The 22,470-nt window shown below is 48.6% G+C and overlaps 1 protein-coding gene across 2 annotated transcripts in view; it reads right to left on the bottom strand.

Annotated features, from left to right (window-relative positions):
- The window catches only part of arhgef3l (Rho guanine nucleotide exchange factor (GEF) 3, like), a 40,777-nt gene that overhangs the window by 10,145 nt on the left and 8,162 nt on the right, over positions 1-22,470 (bottom strand). The window contains exons 3-12 of one of the 2 annotated variants that reach the window (XM_065021004.1): positions 22,346-22,402; positions 21,256-21,315; positions 16,469-16,576; positions 10,759-10,917; positions 3,912-3,974; positions 2,736-2,832; positions 2,553-2,629; positions 1,989-2,042; positions 1,597-1,800; positions 1,121-1,291 (exon numbers count right to left, since the gene is read on the bottom strand). In XM_065021004.1, the coding sequence (XP_064877076.1) occupies positions 1,121-1,291; positions 1,597-1,800; positions 1,989-2,042; positions 2,553-2,629; positions 2,736-2,832; positions 3,912-3,974; positions 10,759-10,917; positions 16,469-16,576; positions 21,256-21,315; positions 22,346-22,402 (1,050 nt within the window). The remainder of the gene's footprint in view (positions 1-1,120; positions 1,292-1,596; positions 1,801-1,988; positions 2,043-2,552; positions 2,630-2,735; positions 2,833-3,911; positions 3,975-10,758; positions 10,918-16,468; positions 16,577-21,255; positions 21,316-22,345; positions 22,403-22,470) is intronic. The other variant, XM_065021005.1, reaches the window with a different exon arrangement.

Here is a 22,470-nt window from a genome sequence, read left to right as displayed (position 1 = left end):
AGGTAGCCTAGTGGTTAGAGGAGACAGGTAGCCTAGTGGTTAGAGGAGGCAGGTAGCCTAGTGGTTAGAGGAGACAGATAGCCTAGTGGTTAGAGGAGCCAGGTATCCTAGTGGTTAGAGGAGGCAGGTAGCCTAGTGGTTAGAGGAGGCAGGTAGCCTAGTGGTTAGAGGAGGCAGGTAGCCTAGTGGTTAGAGGAGGCAGGTAGCCTAGTGGTTAGAGGAGGCAGGTAGCCTAGTGGTTGGAGGAGGCAAGTAGTCTAGTGGTTAGAGGAGCCAGGTAGCCTAGTGGTTAGAGGAGGCAGGTAGCCTAGTGGTTAGAGGAGACAGATAGCCTAGTGGTTAGAGGAGGCAGGTAGCCTAGTGGTTAGAGGAGGCAGGTAGCCTAGTGGTTAGAGGAGGCAGGTAGTCTAGTGGTTAGAGGAGCCAGGTAGCCTAGTGGTTAGAGGAGGCAGGTAGCCTAGTGGTTAGAGGAGGCAGGTAGCCTAGTGGTTAGAGGAGACAGATAGCCTAGTGGTTAGAGGAGACAGATAGCCTAGTGGTTAGAGGAGGCAGGTAGCCTAGTGGTTCCCCTATATATATAGTTTTTTTTACCCCGTTTCCTCCCCAATTGGTAGTTACAGTCTTGTCTCATCGCTGCAACTTCCGTACATACTCGGGAGAGGCGAAGGTCGAGAGCCGTGCGTCCTCCGAAACACGACCCAACCAAGCCTCACTGCTTCTTGACACAATGCCTGCTTAACCCGGAAGCCAGCCGCACCAATGTGTCGGAGGAAACACCGTACACCTGGCGACCGTGTCAGCGTGGACTGCGCCCGGCCCGCCACAGGAGTAGCTAGTGAGTGATGGGACAAGGACATCCCTGCGGGTCAAACCCTCCCCCTAAGCCGGACGACGCCCCCCCATTGGTCTTCCGGTCGCGGCCGGCTGCAATAGAGCCTGGACTCGAACCCAGAATCCTTAGTGGCACAGCTAGCACTGCGATGCAGTGTCTTAGACCCCTGCGCCACTCAGGAGGCCCCAGACGCAGGGAGTTCTGCAGGTTATTCAAAAAATGGGGGACATTAAAACTGAAGGCGGATTTACCTAATTGGGTGGAGACCCGAGGAAAGATAGACGGTACCTGTCCCTTGTTGTTCTTCAGTTCTCCGTGGCAGTAGAGGAATCGTGACAGCTGGATCTCAGGGAGCCTTTGGCCCTCCTCCAGATAAGCCAAGCCCCTCCTATAGAACTGACATTCCGCCTCCCCGGTCTTTCTGTCCACCTCTGATACGATGGACTGGACCAACTCCAACTGGGGGGGGGGGGAGACATTTAAAAATATGTTAAAGTCAGTTAAGAACAAATTCTTAATTACAATGACGGCCATATCTGATACGATGGACTGGACCAACTCCAACTGGGGGGCATTTAAAAATATGTTAAAGTCAGTTAAGAACAAATTCTTAATTACAATGACGGCCATATCTGATACGATGGACTGGACCAACTGGGGGGGGGGAGTGATGGGTGTGTGTATCAACTAATCAATCAGGTGACCCATCAATCAGCCAATAAATAAATGAATGAAACAACCAGTCAATGTGTGTGTATCCTCACAGCGTCAGGCAGTGTGTCTTCATCGGGGTGATCTGGTGGCGTGCTCTTCAGAATCTCCCGTAGCAACAGCGGGTATTTGACCAATCGGCTGCGAGGGAGGTCCAGGAAGTTCCAGAGGTCCAACTTCCTGCTAAAAGACGACTCCTGGCACAGACGAAGGAATTGCTCCACTCGTTTCTGCTGCTTCTTCATGTCCAACAGGGCCTTAATCAATACAATCAATAAACCTTCAATCAGTGCATCAATTAACCAATCCACCAACTGATTAAGCAAAATATAAATCAATCAATCAGTTAGTCAGTCAATAAATCAGCCAATGAACAGCAAACCTAATATGATGTCAGTGACAGGTAAAAACTGGTTAGGAACAAACCTTGACAGGAAACACTCACCTTAGCCTCCACCTGGTTACAACAATATGTCACATACGCCTCTAGACAGGGGAACTATAAAGAGAGAGAGAGAGAGAGAGAGAGAGATAGAGAGGGAGAAAGAGATTGGGAGAGATTGGGAGAGAGAAAGGAGGAGAGAGAAATAGAGCGAGAGAGAAAGAGGGAGAGCAACAGAAGGAGAGAGAAATAAGGAGAAGGGAGAAATAGAGGGAGGGAGAGAGACAGAGGGAGGGAGAGAGACAGCGGGGAGAGAGAAATAAGGAGAAGGGAGAAATAGAGGGAGGGAGAGAGACAGAGGGAGGGAGAGATGGAGAGAGAAATAAGGAGAAGGGAGAAATAGAGGGAGGGAGAGAGACAGCGGGGAGAGAGAAATAAGGAGAAGGGAGAAATAGAGGGAGGGAGAAATAGAGGGAGGGAGGGAGAGAGAGAGAAATAAGGAGAAGGGAGAAATAGAGGGGGGAGAGACAGAGGGAGGGAGGGAGGGATGAAGACATGGTTCACAAAGTGCATTCCCTTCTCCCTCTTCTCTTTCAGTCCTCAGTTTCCATGGTGACGGTTTCTCACCCAATTGAAGAGTGTTACTCCAACTGCCCCAACAGTCTTTTCTGATCCTCTCAGGCGTTCCAGCCGAGCCAAGAGATCTACAACAAGACCAGAGCAAACAAACACAGAACCATCCAGATAAATACACCTTCAATCTGAATACAGACAGGAAATGAGACCTTAAAGAGGAGGATTGTGGGTTACCTTCGTGGAGAGGTATGAGAGAGTCCAGAGTACCAAAGATCTGCCCTAGTTCACTCTCGGTCATGATGTCCAACTTCAGCATGGGCTCATAGTACACCTGGAACACCACAGAGTTAGTTCCTAAAATACCTGGAACAACACAGAGTTGGTTCCTAGAACACATGGAACACCACAGAGTTAGTTCCTGGAACACCACAGAGTTAGTTCCTAGAACACCACAGAGTTAGTTCCTAGAAATCCACAGAGTTAGTTCCTAGTACACCTGGAACACCACAGAGTTAGTTCCTAGAGCACCTGGAACACCACAGAGTTATTTCCTAGAACACCTGGAACAGCACAGAGTTAGTTCCTGGAACACCACAGAGTTAGTTCCTGGAACACCTGGAACAGCACAGAGTTAGTTCCTGGAACACCACAGAGTTAGTTCCTAGTACACCTGGAACACCACAGAGTTAGTTCCTAGAACACCTGGAACACCACATAGTTAGTTCCTAGAACACCTGGAACAGCACAGAGTTAGTTCCTGGAACACCACAGAGTTAGTTCCTAGTACACCTGGAACACCACAGAGTTAGTTCCTAGAACACCTGGAACAGCACAGTTAGTTCCTGGAACACCACAGAGTTAGTTCCTGGAACACCACAGAGTTAGTTCCTGGAACACCACAGAGTTAGTTCCTGGAACACCACAGAGTTAGTTCCTGGAACACCACAGAGTTAGTTCCTAGAACACATGGAACATCACAGAGTTAGTTTCTAGAACACCTGGAACACCACAGAGTTAGTTCCTAGTACACCTGGAACACCACAGAGTTAGTTCCTAGAACACCTGGAACAGCACAGAGTTAGTTCCTGGAACAGCACAGAGTTAGTTCCTAGAACACCACAGAGTTAGTTCCTAGAACACCACAGAGTTAGTTCCTGGAACACCACAGAGTTAGTTCCTAGAACACATGGAACATCACAGAGTTAGTTTCTAGAACACCACAGAGTTAGTTTCTAGAACACCTGGAACACCACATAGTTAGTTCCTAGAACACCACAGAGTTAGTTCCTAGAACACCTAGAAAACCACAGAGTTAGTTCCTAGAACACCACAGAGTTAGTTCCTAGAACACCTAGAACACCACAGAGTTAGTTCCTAGAACACCTGGAACACCACAGAGTTGACAGGTACCTTTTTAACCAGACTGAGGTCCTCGATCAGCTGTCTCTCTCCCTCCGTCAACTCATAGATCACCTAGTAGAGGGGAGACAGAGAGAGAGAGAGAGAGAGAGAGAGAGAGAGAGAGAGAGGCAAAGAGAGAGACACAGAGAGAGAGAGACAGGGAGAGAGAGACACACACAGAGAGACACACACAGAGAGAGAGAGAGACAGAGAGAGAGAGAGACACACACAGAAAGACACACACACAGAGAGAGAGAGAGAGAGAGAGAGAGAGAGGCAAAGAGAGAGACACAGAGAGATAGAGAGACAGAGAGAGAGAGAGAGGCAAAGAGAGAGACACAGAGAGAGAGAGAGACCGAGAGAGAGAGAGGAGAGAGAGAGAGAGAGAGAGAGAGAGAGAGAGAGAGAGAGAGGCAAAGAGAGAGACACAGAGAGAGAGAGAGAGAGAGAGAGAGAGAGAGAGAGAGAGAGAGAGGCAAAGAGAGAGACACAGAGAGAGAGAGACAGGGAGAGAGAGACACACAGAGAGACACACACAGAGAGAGAGAGAGACAGAGAGAGAGAGAGACACACACAGAGACACACAGAGAGAGAGAGAGAGAGAGAGAGGGGCAAAGAGAGAGACACAGAGAGAGAGAGACAGAGAGAGAGAGAGAGAGAGAGAGAGAGAGAGAGAGAGAGAGAGAGAGAGAGAGAGGCAAAGAGAGAGACACAGAGAGAGAGAGAGACAGGGAGAGAGAGACACACACAGAGAGACACACACAGAGAGAGAGAGAGACAGAGAGAGAGAGAGAGAGGCAAAGAGAGAGACACAGAGAGAGAGAGAGAGACAGAGAGAGAGAGAAACACACAGAGAGACACACAGAGAGAGAGAGACAGAGAGAGAGAGAGAGACAGACAGAGAGACACACAGACAGAGAGAGAGAGAGAGAGAGAGACACACAGAGAGACACACAGACAGAGAGAGAGAGAGAGAGAGAGAGAGAGAGAGAGAGAGAGAGAGACAGAGACAGAGACAGAGACAGAGACAGAGAGACAGAGAGTTTATTTACTGAACACTGACTTTTACATGAGAGGGGACACAAGCCTCGTGGGTTACTAGACTGTAGATTCTGTTTAAGCCTCATGGGTTACTAGACTGTAGATTCTGTTTAAGCCTACACAACCATCGTTCACTGAAAACCAAAACACCTCATCACAAAAAAAATGCAAAAACACACACACTTCCACAGAAACAGGCACACAGAGGTACCACAGTTGATCAGTTAGAATTTCTGAAACAGGAAGTTCTACCAGCTCACTTCCTCATTCATCTCACCCGGCAGAGGCCTTTAACAGGAAATGAAACCGCAACTGATGCCCCACCCAGACAGGACACCGTACAGTCTCTACTACCCTGTACCACACCACAGCCCCAGGCCTGGGTTAGGTTACTCAGGCGTGTTTGTTAGTGTTGTGCTGGAACAAAACATGCACACACTGGCCTGTAGCTCTCCACAACTACCATAAGAGACCACTTGACCTGATGCAACGTCATAAACAAGTCTACAACCACATCCCAAGTAGTGTTCACTACTTCCTACAAAACTAAGTGTTCACTACTTCCTACAAAACTAAGTGTTCACTACTTCCTACAAAACTAATAGTGTTCACTACTTCCTACAAACCTAATAGTGTTCACTACTTCCTACAAACCTAATAGTGTTCACTACTTTCTACAAACCTAAGTGTTCACTCCTTCCTACAAACCTAATAGTGTTCACTACTTCCTACAAACCTAATAGTGTTCACTACTGCCTACAAACCTAATAGTGTTCACTACTTCCTACAAACCTAATAGCGTTCACTACTTCCTACAAACCTAATAGTGTTCACTATTAGTAGATTGGTGTAGATACGGACTAGTGGATTGGTGTAGATACGGACTAGTGGATTGGTGTAGACACAGACTAGTGGATTGGTGTAGACACAGACTAGTGGATTGGTGTAGACAGGGACTAGTGGATTGGTGGATTGGTGTAGACAGGAACTAGTGGATTGGTGTAGACACAGACTAGTGGATTGGTGTAGACACAGACTAGTGGATTGGTGTAGACAGGGACTAGTGGATTGGTGGATTGGTGTAGACAGGGACTAGTGGATTGGTGTAGATACGGACTAGTGGATTGGTGTAGACACAGACTAGTGGATTGGTGTAGACAGGGACTAGTGGATTGGTGGATTGGTGTAGACAGGGACTAGTGGATTGGTGTAGACACGGACTAGTGGATTGGTGTAGACAGACTAGTGGATTGGTGTAGACACGGACTAGTGGATTGGTGTAGACACGGACTAGTGGATTGGTGGTGTAGACACGGACTAGTGGATTGGTGTAGACACAGACTAGTGGATTGGTGTAGACACAGACTAGTGGATTGGTGTAGACACAGACTAGTGGATTGGTGTAGACACAGACTAGTGGATTGGTGTAGACACAGACTAGTGGATTGGTGTAGACACAGACTAGTGGATTGGTGTAGACACAGACTAGTGGATTGGTGTAGACACAGACTAGTGGATTGGTGTAGACACAGACTAGTGGATTGGTGTAGACACAGACTAGTGGATTGGTGTAGACACAGACTAGTGGATTGGTGTAGACAGGGACTAGTGGATTGGTGTAGACACGGACTAGTGGATTGGTGGATTGGTGTAGACAGGGACTAGTGGATTGGTGTAGACAGGGACTAGTGGATTGGTGTAGACACAGACTAGTGGACTAGTGGACTGGTGTAGACACAGACTAGTGGATTGGTGTAGACATGGACTAGTGGATTGGTGTAGACATGGACTAGTGGATTGGTGTAGACACAGACTAGTGGATTGGTGTAGACACAGACTAGTGGATTGGTGTAGACGCGGACTAGTGGATTGGTGTAGACACAGACTAGTGGATTGGTGTAGACACAGACTAGTGGATTGGTGTAGACACAGACTAGTGGATTGGTGTAGACAGGGACTAGTGGATTGGTGTAGACACAGACTAGTGGATTGGTGGATTGGTGTAGACACAGACTAGTGGATTGGTGGATTGGTGTAGACACAGACTAGTGGATTGGTGTAGACACAGACTAGTGGATTGGTGTAGACACGGACTAGTGGATTGGTGTAGACACAGACTAGTGGATTGGTGGATTGGTGTAGACACAGACTAGTGGATTGGTGTAGACACAGACTAGTGGATTGGTGTAGACACAGACTAGTGGATTGGTGTAGACAGGGACTAGTGGATTGGTGTAGACACGGACTAGTGGATTGGTGGATTGGTGTAGACAGGGACTAGTGGATTGGTGTAGACACAGACTAGTGGATTGGTGTAGATATGGACTAGTGGATTGGTGTAGACATAGACTAGTGGATTGGTGTAGACACGGACTAGTGGATTGGTGTAGACACAGACTAGTGGATTAGTGTAGATATGGACTAGTGGATTGGTGTAGATACGGACTAGTGTAGATACGGACTAGTGGATTGGTGTAGACACAGACTAGTGGATTGGTGTAGATACGGACTAGTGGATTGGTGTAGACACGGACTAGTGGATTGGTGTAGACACAGACTAGTGGATTGGTGTAGACACAGACTAGTGTAGACATAGACTAGTGGATTGGTGTAGATACGGACTAGTGGATTGGTGTAGATACGGACTAGTGGATTGGTGTAGACACAGACTAGTGGATTGGTGTAAACAGGGACTAGTGGATTGGTGTAGACACAGACTAGTGGATTGGTGTAGACACGGACTAGTGGACTAGTGGATTGGTGTAGATACGGACTAGTGGATTGGTGTAGACACAGACTAGTGGATTGGTGTAGAAACGGACTAGTGGATTGGTGTAGACACGGACTAGTGGATTGGTGTAGACACAGACTAGTAGATTGGTGTAGACACAGACTAGTGGATTAGTGTAGACACAGACTAGTGGATTGGTGTAGATACGGACTAGTGGATTGGTGTAGACACAGACTAGTGGATTGGTGTAGACACAGACTAGTGTAGACATAGACTAGTGGATTGGTGTAGATACGGACTAGTGGATTGGTGTAGATACGGACTAGTGGATTGGTGTAGACACAGACTAGTGGATTGGTGTAAACAGGGACTAGTGGATTGGTGTAGACACAGACTAGTGGATTGGTGTAGACACGGACTAGTGGACTAGTGGATTGGTGTAGATACGGACTAGTGGATTGGTGTAGACACAGACTAGTGGATTGGTGTAGAAACGGACTAGTGGATTGGTGTAGACACGGACTAGTGGATTGGTGTAGACACAGACTAGTAGATTGGTGTAGACACAGACTAGTGGATTAGTGTAGACACAGACTAGTGGATTGGTGTAGATACGGACTAGTGGATTGGTGTAGACACAGACTAGTGGATTGGTGTAGACACGGACTAGTGGATTGGTGGATTGGTGTAGACACAGACTAGTGGACTAGTGGATTGGTGTAGACACAGACTAGTGGACTAGTGGATTGGTGTAGACACAGACTAGTGGATTGGTGTAGACACAGACTAGTGGATTGGTGTAGACACAGACTAGTGGATTGGTGTAGATATGGACTAGTGGATTGGTGTAGACACAGACTAGTGGATTGGTGTAGACATGGACTAGTGGATTGGTGTAGATATGGACTAGTGGATTGGTGTAGACACAGACTAGTGGATTGGTGTAGACAGGGACTAGTGGATTGGTGTAGACAGGGACTAGTGGATTGGTGTAGACACAGACTAGTGGATTGGTGGATTGGTGTAGACACAGACTAGTGGATTGGTGGATTGGTGTAGACACAGACTAGTGGATTGGTGTAGACACAGACTAGTGGATTGGTGTAGACACAGACTAGTGGATTGGTGTAGACAGGGACTAGTGGATTGGTGTAGACACAGACTAGTGGATTGATGTAGACACAGACTAGTGGATTGGTGTAGACACAGACTAGTGGATTGGTGTAGACACAGACTAGTGGATTGGTGTAGACAGGGACTAGTGGATTGGTGTAGACACAGACTAGTGGATTGGTGTAGACACAGACTAGTGGACTAGTGGATTGGTGTAGACACAGACTAGTGGACTAGTGGATTGGTGTAGACACAGACTAGTGGATTGGTGTAGACACAGACTAGTGGATTGGTGTAGACACAGACTAGTGGATTGGTGTAGACACAGACTAGTGGATTGGTGTAGACACAGACTAGTGGATTGGTGTAGATACAGACTAGTGGATTGGTGTAGATACGGACTAGTGGACTAGTGGATTGGTGTAGACAGGGACTAGTGGATTGGTGTAGACACAGACTAGTGGATTGGTGTAGACACGGACTAGTGGATTGGTGTAGACACAGACTAGTGGATTGGTGTAGACACAGACTAGTGGATTGGTGTAGACACAGACTAGTGGACTAGTGGATTTGTGTAGACAGGGACTAGTGGATTGGTGTAGACACAGACTAGTGGATTGGTGTAGATACGGACTAGTGGACTAGTGGATTGGTGTAGACAGGGACTAGTGGATTGGTGTAGACACAGACTAGTGGATTGGTGTAGACACGGACTAGTGGATTGGTGTAGACACAGACTAGTGGATTGGTGTAGACACAGACTAGTGGATTGGTGTAGACACAGACTAGTGGATTGGTGTAGACACAGACTAGTGGACTAGTGGATTGGTGTAGACACAGACTAGTGGATTGGTGTAGACACAGACTAGTGGACTAGTGGATTGGTGTAGACACAGACTAGTGGACTAGTGGATTGGTGTAGACACAGACTAGTGGATTGGTGTAGACAGGGACTAGTGGATTGGTGTAGACACAGACTAGTGGATTGGTGTAGACACAGACTAGTGGATTGGTGTAGACACGGACTAGTGGATTGGTGTAGACAGGGACTAGTGGATTGGTGTAGACAGGGACTAGTGGATTGGTGTAGACACAGACTAGTGGATTGGTGTAGACACAGACTAGTGGATTGGTGTAGACAGGGACTAGTGGATTGGTGTAGACAGGGACTAGTGGATTGGTGTAGACAGTGACTAGTGGATTGGTGTAGACACAGACTAGTGGACTAGTGGATTGGTGTAGACACAGACTAGTGGACTAGTGGATTGGTGTAGACACAGACTAGTGGACTAGTGGATTGGTGTAGACACGGACTAGTGGACTAGTGGATTGGTGTAGACACGGACTAGTGGAATTCTCATCACCTTGTTTCTTAAAGTAGTTTACTTTTGTTTCCTTTCAAATCAGTGAAGGGAAGAGAACGAGTGCACACTTTGGTAGGAAGGGGAAATAATTAGAACCCATGACCTCCAACCCCTGACCCCCAACCCCTGACCTCCAACCCCTGTAAGACTAAACCCCAGTAAGACGAAACCCCAGTAAGACTAAACCCCAGTAAGACTAAACCCCAGTAAGACTAAACCCCTGTATGACTAAACCCCAGTAAGACTAAACCCCAGTAAGACTAAACCCCAGTAAGACTAAACCCCAGTAAGACTAAACCCCAGTAAGACTAAACCCATGACCCCCAACCCCTGACCTCCAACCCCTGTAAGACTAAACCCCAGTAAGACTAAACCCCAGTAAGACTAAACCCCTGACCTCCAACCCCTGTAAGACTAAACCCCTGACCTCCAACCCCTGACCTCCAACCCCTGACCCCCAACCCCTGTAAGACTAAACCCCTGACCTCCAACCCCTGACCTCCAACCCCTGACCTCCAACCCCTGTAAGACTAAACCCCAGTAAGACTAAACCCCAGTAAGACTAAACCCCTGTAAGACTAAACCCCTGTAAGACTAAACCCCTGACCTCTTGTCGTTTGATCTCCTTGGCCGTGAGGTCGTGACTGTCCACTGTGTCACTCCAGCATTGGCTACTGCGTCGCCGCGGGAACGACGAGGCCTTCTGCCGCGAGCGAATAGGAGCAGGGGGCAAAGGTCGTGCCTCTGTCCGGAAACTGATGGACCTCTGAGGGGAGAGAGACACACACACACACTAAGACATGAGACATGCATATTACACATATTTGAGTTTAGACATTTAGAATTTAGTTTCCTCAATCTCTGGTGTACTAGAGCGGACTTCCCCAAAGCTAGTCTGGAAGGTTGTGCGTGTGTATACTTATGTGTAAGACAGTGTGTGTGTTTTTTATTTTTTTTATTTAACCAGGTAGGCTGGTTGAGAACACGTTTTAATTTACAACTGCGACCTGGCCAAGATAAAGCAAAGCAGTGCGACACAAACAACCACGCAGAGTTACACATGGAATAAACAAACATACAGTCAATAACACAATAGCAAAAGTCTATGTACAATGTGTGCAAATGAGGTGAGATAAGGGAGGTAAGGCAATAAAATAGGCCATGGTGGCAAAGTTAATACAATATAGCAATTAAACACTGGAATGATAGATGTGCAGAAGATGAATGTAGAGATACTGGGGTGCAAAGGAGCAAAATAAATAAAATAAATAACAGTATGGGGATGAGGTAGTTGGATGGGCTGTATACAGATGGGCTATGTACAGGTGCAGTGAGCTGCTCTGACAGCTGGTGCTTAAAGCTAGTGAGGGAGATATGAGTCTCCAGCGTCAGTGATTTTTGCAGTTTGTTCCAGTCATTGGCAGCAGAGAAAGGTGACCGAAGTAGGAATAGGCTTTGAGGGTGACCAGTGAGATATACCTGCTGGAGTGCGTGCTATGTGTGGGTGCTGCTATGGTGACCAGTGAGATATACCTGCTGGAGCGCGTGCTATGTGTGGGTGCTGCTATGGTGACCAGTGAAATATACCTGCTGGAGCGCGTGCTACGGGTAGGTGCTGCTATGGTGACCAGTGAGCTGAGATAAGGTAGGGCTTTACCTAGCAAAGACTTATAGATGACCTGGAGCCAGTGGTTTTGGCGAAGAATATGAAGCGAGGTCCAGCCAATGAGAGCATACAGGTCGCACTGGTGGGTAGTATATGGGGCTTTGGTGAAAAACTGATGGCACTGTGATAGACTGCATCCAATTTGTTGAGCAGCGTGTTGGAGGCTATTTTGTAAATGACATCGCCAAAGTCAAGGATCGGTAGGATAGTCAGTTTTACAGGGGTATGTTTGGCAGCATGAGTGAAGGATGCTTTGTTGCGAAATAGGAAGCCAATTCTAGATTTAATTTTGGATTGGAGATGTTTAATGTGAGTCTGGAAGGAGAGTTTACAGTCTAAGTCAGAACCGTCCAGAGTAGTGATGCTAGTCGGGCGGGAGGGTGTGGGCAGCGATCGATTGAAGAGCATACATTTAGTTTTACTTGCATTTAAGAGCAGTTGGAGGCCACGGAAGGAGAGTTGTATGGCATTGAAGCTCGTCTGGAGGTTAGTTAACACAGTGTCCAAAGAGTCTGCATAGAGGTGGATCAAAGAATCACCAGCAGCAAGAGCGACATCATTGATATATACAGAGAAAAGAGTCGGCCCGAGGCTGGAACCCTGTGGCACCCCCATAGAGACTGCCAGAGGTCCGGACAACAGGCCCTCCGATTTGCCACACTGAACTCGGTCTGAGAAGTAGTTGGTGAACCAGCCCAGGCAGTCATTTGAGAAACCAAGGCTGTTGAGTCTGCTGATAAGAATGTGGAGATTGACAGAGTTGAAAGCCTTGGCCAGGTCGATGAATACAGCTGCACAGTAATGTCTCTTATCGATGATATTGTTTAGGACCTTGAGCGTGGCTGTGGTGTACCCATGACCAGCTCTGAAACCAGATTACATAGCGGAGAAGGTACGGTGAGATTCGAAATGGTCGTTGATTGGTTTGTTAACTTGTTTTTTTTGAAGACCTTAGAAAGGCAGGGTAGGATAGATATAGGTCTGTAGCAGTTTGGATCTAGAGTGTCTCCCCCTTTGAAGAGGGGGATGAGCGTGACAGCTTTCCAATCTTTGGGGATCTCAGATGATACGAAAGAGAGGTTGAACAGGCTAGTAATAGGGGTTGCAACAATTTTGGCTGATCATTTTAGAAAGAGAGGGGTCCAGATTGTCTAGCCCAGCTGATTTGTAGGGGTCCAGATTTTGCAGCTCTTTCAGAACATCAGCTATCTGGATTTGGGTGAAGGAGAAATGGGGGAGGCTTGGGCAAGTTGCTATGGGGGGTACAGGGCTGTTGACCGGGGTAGGGGTAGCCAGGTGGAAAGCATGGCCAGTCATAGAAAAATGCTTATTGAAATTCTCAATTATGGTGGATTTATCGGTGGTGACAGTGTTTCCTATCCTCAGTGTAGTGGGCAGCTGGGAGGAGGTGCTCTTATTCTCCATGGACTTTACAGTTTCCCAGAACTTTTTTGAGTTTGTGCTACAGGATGCAAATTTCTGTTTCAAAAAGCTAGCCTTGGCTTTTCTAACTGCCCGTGTATATTGGTTCCTAACTTCTCTGAAAGGTTGCATATCACGGGGGCTGTTCGATGCTGATGCAGAACGCCACAGGATGTTTTTGTGTTGGTTAAGGGCAGTCAGGTCTGGGGAGAACCAAGAGCTATATCTGTTCCTGGTTCTACATTTTTTGAACGGAGCTTATTTAAGATGGTGAGGAAAGCACTTTAAAAAAATAACCAGACATCCTCTACTGACGGGATGAGGTCAATATCCTTCCAGGATACCCGGGCCAGGTCGATTAGAAAGGCCTGCTCGCTGATGTGTTTTAGGGAGCATTTGACAGTGATGAGGGGTGGTCGTTTGACCGCAGACCCATTACGGACGGACGCAGGAAATCAGGCAATGATCGCTGAGATCCTGGTTGAAGACAGCAGAGGTGCATTTGGAGGGCAGGTTGGTCAGGACGATATCTATGGGTGGCCATGTTTACGGATTTGGGGTTGCACCTGGTAGGTTCGTTGATAATTTGTGTGTGATTGAGGCCATCAAGCTTAGATTGTAGGATGGCCAGGATGTGAAGCATGTCCCAGTTTAGGTCACCTAACAGCACAAGCTCTGAAGATAGATGGTGGCCAATCAATTCACATATGGTGTCCGTGGCACAGCTGGGGGCAGAAGGTGGTCTATAGCAAACGGCAACGGTGAGAGACTTGTTTGTTCTATCTCTGCAGTAGATTGAGCATAGACCTGGAGAGTTCTATCTCTGCAGTAGATTGAGCATAGACCTGGAGAGTTCTATCTCTGCAGTAGATTGAGCATAGACCTGGAGAGTTCTATCTCTGCAGTAGATTGAGCATAGACCTGGAGAGTTCTATCTCTGCAGTAGATTGAGCATAGACCTGGAGAGTTCTATCTCTGCAGTAGATTGAGCATAGACCTGGAGAGTTCTATCTCTGCAGTAGATTGAGCATAGACCTGGAGAGTTCTATCTCTGCAGTAGATTGAGCATAGACCTGGAGAGTTCTATCTCTGCAGTAGATTGCAACTCCGCCCCCTCTGGCAGTTCTATCTTGTCGGAAAATGTTATAGTTAGGGATGGAAATTTCAGGGTTTTTGTTGGTCTTCCTAAGCCAGGATTCAGACACGGCTAGGACATCCGGATTGGCAGAATGTGCTAAAGCAGTGAATAAAACAAACTGAGGGAGGAGGCTTCTAATGTTAACATGCATGAAACCAATGCTTTTACGGTTACAGAAGTCAACAAATGAAAGCGCCTGGGGAGTGGGAGTGGAGCTAGGCACTGCAGGGCCTGGATTCACCTCTACATCGCCAGAGAAACAGAGGAGGAGTAGGATAAGGGTACAACTAAAGGCTAAAAGAACTGGTCGTCTAGTGCGTTTGGAACAGAGAGTAAAAGGAGATTTCTGGGCACGGTAGAATAGATTTGAGGCATAATGTTCAGACAAAGGTATGGTAGGATGTGAATACAGTGGAGGTAAACCTAGGCATTGAGTGATGATGAGAGAGATATTGTCTCTAGAAACATCATTGAAACCAGGAGATGTCATTGCATGTGTGGGTGGTGGAACTAATAGGTTGGATAAGGTATAATGAGCAGGGCTAGAGGCTCTACAGTGAAATAAGCCAATAAACACTAACCAGAACAGCAATGGACAAGGCATATTGACATTAAGGAGAGGCATGCGTAGCCGGGTGATCATAAGGGTCCAGTGAGTGGCTTGGCGGGCTGGAGACACAGCGATTCAGACAGCTAGCAGACGGGCCTTAGAGGGACGTCGCAAAGTCTGTTACGTCGGCAGACCAGTCGTATGCTCTAGACAGCTAGCGGGCCGTGGCTAGCAGGCTAGCAGATAGGCATTCAGGGGACGTCGGGACGGAGGAGCCAGCTGAAAAACCGCCTCGGGCAAATTATGTCGGTAGTCCAGTCGGCGGGGCTCCATGTCGACAGTACATGGGGTCCAGGCAAATTGGCAAAATAGGTATTGTAGCCCAAGGAGTGGTTGATGGACCTCTTTGGCTAGCCGGGAGATGGGCCAAGCAAAGGCTAGCTCCAGGCTAATTGGTTCTTGCTTCAGGACAGAGACATTAGCCAGGAGAGGCCACTCGAATAGCAGCTTGCTAGCTGCGTAGATCCAGGTGATAAGGTTCAGAGCCTGCCGTAGGAATCCGGAGATATGGAGAGAAAAAATACGTCTGATTTGCTCTGGTTTGAATCGCACTGTGCAGACTGGCAAGAGTTGTCCGGGCTAAAGGTTAGCTGATCACCACTAGCTTCTGTTGAGGGTTCCGGTTCTAAAGTAAAGAAAATAGCAGATCCATACCACATTGGGTGAGGCGGATTGCAGGAGAGTAGATTGAATTTGAGGTTAAGAAAAATATTTTAAAAGGTATGTGAAGAAAAAAAATATAAAAGATATATACATGGGACACGACGAAGACAAAAGACGTCTGACTGCTACACCATCTTGGATTCAGCCATCTTGGATTCAGCCATTGTATTCGTGTTCTCTCTGTGCGTGTGTGTTCTCTCTGTGCGTGTGTGTTCTCTCTGTGCGTGTGTGTTCTCTCTGTCGTGTGCGTGTGTGTTCTCTCTGTGCGTGTGTGTTCTCTCTGTGCGTGTGTGTTCTCTCTGTGCGTGTGTGTTCTCTGTGCGTGTGTGTTCTCTGTGTGCGTGTGTGTTCTCTCTGTGCTGTTCTCTCTGTGCGTGTGTGTTCTCTCTGTGCGTGTGTGTTCTCTCTGTGCGTGTGTGTTCTCTCTGTGCGTGTGTGTTCTCTCTGTGCGTGTGTGTTCTCTCTGTGCGTGTGTGTTCTCTCTGTGCGTGTGTGTTCTCTCTGTGCGTGTGTGTTCTCTCTGTGCGTGTGTGTTCTCTCTGTGCGTGTGTGTTCTCTCTGTGCGTGTGTGTTCTCTCTGTGCGTGTGTGTTCTCTCTGTGCGTGTGTGTTCTCTCTCTGCGTGTGTGTTCTCTCTCTGCGTGTGTGTTCTCTGTGTGCGTGTGTGTTCTCTGTGTGCGTGTGTGTTCTCTCTGTGCGTGTGTGTTCTCTCTGTGCGTGTGTGTTCTCTCTGTGCGTGTGTGTGTGTGTGTGTGTGTGTGTGTGTGTGTGTGTGTGTGTGTGTGTGTGTGTGTGTGTGTGTGTGTGTGTGTGTGTTACCGTTATGCTCTTTCCCAGGCGTTTCAGGGCAGGTGTTTTGACTGGGGTGATGATGCCTGTGACTCCTCCCCCTTTCCCCACTGGCTTAACCCTTTTATTACTGGGCTCCTGCAGAGACACGGAACATAGAGTACCTCAGAGACACGGAACATAGAGTACCTCAGAGACACGGAACATAGAGTACCTCAGAGACGCGGAACATACAGTACCTCAGAGACGCGGAACATACAGTACCTCAGAGACGCGGAACATAGAGTACCTCAGAGACGCGGAACATAGAGTACCTCAGAGACACGGAACATACAGTACCTCAGAGACGCGGAACATAGAGTACCTCAGAGACGCGGAACATAGAGTACCTCAGAGACGCGGAACATACAGTACCTCAGAGACGCGGAACATAGAGTACCTCAGAGACGCGGAACATAGAGTACCTCAGAGACACGGAACATCCCCTTAGTCGTTAGACTACACCTCCCCATGGTTGACGTCATCCCCTTAGACTACACCTCCCCATGGTTGACGTCATCCCCTTAGACTACACCTCCCCATGGTTGACGTCATCCCCTTAGACTACACCTCCCCATGGTTGACGTCATCCCCTAGACTACACCTCCCCATGGTTGACGTCATCCCCTTAGACTACACCTCCCCATGGTTGACGTCATCCCCTAGCCGTTAGACTACACCTCCCCATGGTTGACGTCATCCCCTTAGACTACACCTCCCCATGGTTGACATCATCCCCTTAGACTACACCTCCCCATGGTTGACGTCATCCCCTTAGACTAAACCTCCCCATGGTTGAGGTCATCCCCTTAGCCGTTAGACTACACCTCCCCATGGTTGAGGTCATCCCCTAGACGTTAGACTACACCTCCCCATGGTTTACGTCATCCCCTTAGACTACACCTCCCCATGGTTGACATCATCCCCTTAGACTACACCTCCCCATGGTTGACGTCATCCCCTTAGACTACACCTCCCCATGGTTGACGTCATCCCCTTAGACTACACCTCCCCATGGTTGACGTCATCCCCTAGCCGTTAGACTACACCTCCCCATGGTTGACGTCATCCCCTTAGACTACACCTCCCCATGGTTGACGTCATCCCCTTAGACTACACCTCCCCATGGTTGACGTCATCCCCTAGCCGTTAGACTACACCTCCCCATGGTTGAAGTCATCCCCTAGACTACACCTCCCCATGGTTGACATCATCCCCTAGACTACACCTCCCCATGGTTGACGCCATCCCCTTAGTCGTTAGACTACACCTCCCCATGGTTGACGTCTTACCCCTAGTCGTTAGACTACACCTCCCCATGGTTGACATCATCCCCTTAGACTACACCTCCCCATGGTTGACGTCATCCCCTTAGACTACACCTCCCCATGGTTGACATCATCCCCTTAGACTACACCTCCCCATGGTTGACGTCATCCCCTTAGACTACACCTCCCCATGGTTGACATCATCCCCTAGACTACACCTCCCCATGGTTGACGTCATCCCCTTAGACTACACCTTCCCATGGTTGACATCATCCCCTAGACTACACCTCCCCATGGTTGACGCCATCCCACTAGCCGTTAGACTACACCTCCCCATGGTTGACATCATCCCCTTAGACTACACCTCCCCATGGTTGACGTCATCCCCTAGACTACACCTCCCCATGGTTGACGTCATCCCCTAGTCGTTAGACTACACCTCCCCATGGTTGACGTCATCCCCTAGTCGTTAGACTACACCTCTCCATGGTTGACATCATCCCCCCTAGCCGTTAGACTACACCTCCCCATGGTTGACGTCATCCCCTTAGACTACACCTCCCCATGGTTAACGTCATCCCCTAGCCGTTAGACTACACCTCCCCATGGTTGACGTCATCCCCTAGCCGTTAGACTACACCTCCCCATGGTTGACGCCATCCCCTTAGACTACACCTCCCCATGGTTGACATCATCCCCTTAGACTACACCTCCCCATGGTTGACGTCATCCCCTTAGACTACACCTCCCCATGGTTGACATCATCCCCTTAGACTACACCTCCCCATGGTTGACATCATCCCCTTAGACTACACCTCCCCATGGTTGACACCATCCCCTTAGTCGTTAGACTACACCTCCCCATGGTTGACGTCATCCCCTTAGACTACACCTCCCCATGGTTGACGTCATCCCCTAGCCGTTAGACTACACCTCCCCATGGTTGTTAGACTACACCTCCCCATGGTTGACATCATCCCCTTAGACTACACCTCCCCATGGTTGACATCATCCCCTTAGACTACACCTCCCCATGGTTGACATCATCCCCTAGACTACACCTCCCCATGGTTGACGTCATCCCCTACACCTCCCATGGTTGACATCATAGACTACACCTCCCCATGGTTGACGCCATCCCCTTAGTTGTTAGACTACACCTCCCCATGGTTGACGCCATCCCCTTAGACTACACCTCCCCATGGTTGACGTCATCCCCTTAGACTACACCTCCCCATGGTTGACGTCATCCCCTTAGACTACACCTCCCCATGGTTGACGTCATCCCCTAGACTACACCTCCCCATTGTTGACATCATCCCCTAGACTACACCTCCCCATGGTTGACGCCATCCCCTTAGTCGTTAGACTACACCTCCCCATGGTTGACGTCTTACCCCTAGTCGTTAGACTACACCTCCCCATGGTTGACATCATCCCCTTAGACTACACCTCCCCATGGTTGACGTCATCCCCTTAGACTACACCTCCCCATGGTTGACGTCTTACCCTTAGCCGTTAGACTACACCTCCCCATGGTTGACGTCTTACCCTAGACTACACCTCCCCATGGTTGACGTCTTACCCTAGCCGTTAGACTACACCTCCCCATGGTTGACATCATCCCCTTAGACTACACCTCCCCATGGTTGACGTCTTACCCTAGACTACACCTCCCCATGGTTGACATCATCCCCTAGCCGTTACACTACACCTCCCCATGGTTGACATCATCCCCTTAGACTACACCTCCCCATGGTTGATGTCATCCCCTAGCCGTTAGACTACACCTCCCCATGGTTGACATCATCCCCTTAGACTACACCTCCCCATGGTTGATGTCATCCCCTAGCCGTTAGACTACACCTCCCCATGGTTGACATCATCCCCTTAGACTACACCTCCCCATGGTTGACATCATCCCCTTAGACTACACCTCCCCATGGTTGACATCATCCCCTTAGCCGTTAGACTACACCTCCCCATGGTTGACTTCATCCCCTAGCCGTTAGACTACACCTCCCCATGGTTGACGTCATCCCCTTAGACTACACCTCCCCATGGTTGACATCATCCCCTTAGACTACACCTCCCCATGGTTGACATCATCCCCTTAGACTACACCTCCCCATGGTTGACGTCATCCCCTTAGCCATTAGACTACACCTCCCCATGGTTGACATCATCCCCTTAGCCATTAGACTACACCTCCCCATGGTTGACATCATCCCCTTAGACTACACCTCCCCATGGTTGACGTCATCCCCTAGCCGTTAGACTACACCTCCCCATGGTTGACATCATCCCCTTAGACTACACCTCCCCATGGTTGACGTCATCCCCTTAGACTACACCTCCCCATGGTTGACATCATCCCCTTAGACTACACCTCCCCATGGTTGACGTCATCCCCTTAGACTACACCTCCCCATGGTTGACATCATCCCCTTAGACTACACCTCCCCATGGTTGACGTCTTACCCTTAGCCGTTAGACTACACCTCCCCATGGTTGACGTCATCCCCTTAGACTACACCTCCCCATGGTTGACATCATCCCCTTAGACTACACCTCCCCATGGTTGACATCATCCCCTAGCCGTTAGACTACACCACCCCATGGTTGACGTCATCCCCTTAGACTACACCTCCCCATGGTTGACGTCATCCCCTTAGCCGTTAGACTACACCTCCCCATGGTTGACGTCTTACCCTTAGACTACACCTCCCCATGGTTGACGTCATCCCCTTAGACTACACCTCCCCATGGTTGACGTCATCCCCTTAGCCGTTAGACTACACCTCCCCATGGTTGACATCATCCCCTTAGACTACACCTCCCCATGGTTGACGTCATCCCCTTAGCCGTTAGACTACACCTCCCCATGGTTGACGTCTTACCCTTAGACTACACCTCCCCATGGTTGACATCATCCCCTAGCCGTTAGACTACACCTCCCCATGGTTGACATCATCCCCTAGCCGTTAGACTACACCTCCCCATGGTTGACATCATCCCCTTAGACTACACCTCCCCATGGTTGACATCATCCCCTTAGACTACACCTCCCCATGGTTGACATCATCCCCTTAGACTACACCTCCCCATGATTGACGTCATCCCCTTAGCCGTTAGACTACACCTCCCCATGGTTGACGTCATCCCCTTAGCCATTAGACTACACCTCCCCATGGTTGACGTCATCCCCTTAGTCGTTAGACTACACCTCCCCATGGTTGACATCATCCCCCCTAGCCGTTAGACTACACCTCCCCATGGTTGACGTCATCCCCTTAGACTACACCTCCCCATGGTTGACATCATCCCCTAGACTACACCTCCCCATGGTTGACATCATCCCCTAGACTACACCTCCCCATGGTTGACGTCATCCCCTTAGACTACACCTCTCCATGGTTGACGTCATCCCCTTAGACTACACCTCCCCATGGTTGACGTCATCCCCTTAGACTACACCTCCCCATGGTTGACACGTCATACAGCACACACCTCAGAGTCCTTCATCAGGTCTGACGTCATATCGTCATCATCGTCATCATCCTCGTCATCCTGCCAGAAATAACCAATCACAGAAGAGAATGAAGTCAGTCAAAATCAAAGTTTACTGGTCACGTGCAACAAGATGATAAAACCAGAAAATAGATATAAATAAATTAAGTAATATCAGAACGAGTCAAAGAGACCAGAATATAAATATATACATATATATAATATCAATCAATCAATGAGCTAGAGGGAGATAGAGACAGAAAGAGGAGAGATGGCGAGAGAGAGAGAGAGAGAGAGAGATGGCCTAGGGACAGAGACAGAAGATATTGTTGCAGGCTCAGTTCCTGTTTCCTGTGCGAGTCTCTAGAAGAGGAAGAGGAGTTGAGTCAAATCTGAAATGGCTGCCGGTAACACTTAGTTACCGCGTCTACTACAGCTGCTAGTGACTGAAACTCAATCTATGTAATATTAGTGACTGGACTATTCACATTTTACTATTAAAAGTTATTTTTAACACTAGTGTGTCTAGACTGAGAAGTGTGTGTGTGTGTGTGTGTGTGTGTGCGCGTGTGTGTGTGTGTGCGTGTGTGTGTGCGTGTGTGTGTGTGTGTGTGTGTGTGCGTGTGTGTGTGCGTGTGTCGTGTGCGTGTGTGTGTGCGTGCGTGTGCGTGCGCGTGTGCGTGTGTGTGTGTGCGTGTGCGTGCGTGTGCATGCGTGCGTGTGTGTGTGTGTGTGTGTGTGCGTGTGCGTGTGTGTGAGCACCATAATGAAAACATAATCCTGTCCGTTCAGCTATCGGCGATGAGGAGAGGAAAACACGTCTCAGTAGAGACAGAGAGACAGAGATGAACAGAGTGTTCAGTGTTTCTGTCTCAACAGCCTGTTCTGCTGAGGTTTCTGTCTCTGTTCGAGTCTGTGGCTGCAGAGGCGACGCTCAGTTTCCGCTACAACAGACCGAGAGCGAGAAAGAGATTGATGAAGAGAAGGAGAGAGAGAGAGAAACAGCTAGAGGAAAAGAGAGAGCCGGTACGTGTATAACAGAGATAGAGAGCAAGATGTAGATAGGCTTCTGAGGTGGCATATCACTCACTCTGTCCTCTGTGATTCTGACGATGGTCTCAGAACCTGGATCCTGCTTCCTCTTTTTCTACACAAACACAAACTAACTTAGTGATAGACAGAGACCAATCAGGGGTTCTCAAAGTGATTAGTATA

The sequence above is a fragment of the Oncorhynchus nerka genome, linkage group LG7 (assembly GCF_034236695.1).
Source record: "Oncorhynchus nerka isolate Pitt River linkage group LG7, Oner_Uvic_2.0, whole genome shotgun sequence".
Lineage (NCBI taxonomy): Eukaryota > Metazoa > Chordata > Actinopteri > Salmoniformes > Salmonidae > Oncorhynchus > Oncorhynchus nerka.
The sequence above is the reverse complement of the archived record's forward strand: the minus strand, read 5'-3'. Positions and strand labels throughout refer to the sequence as shown.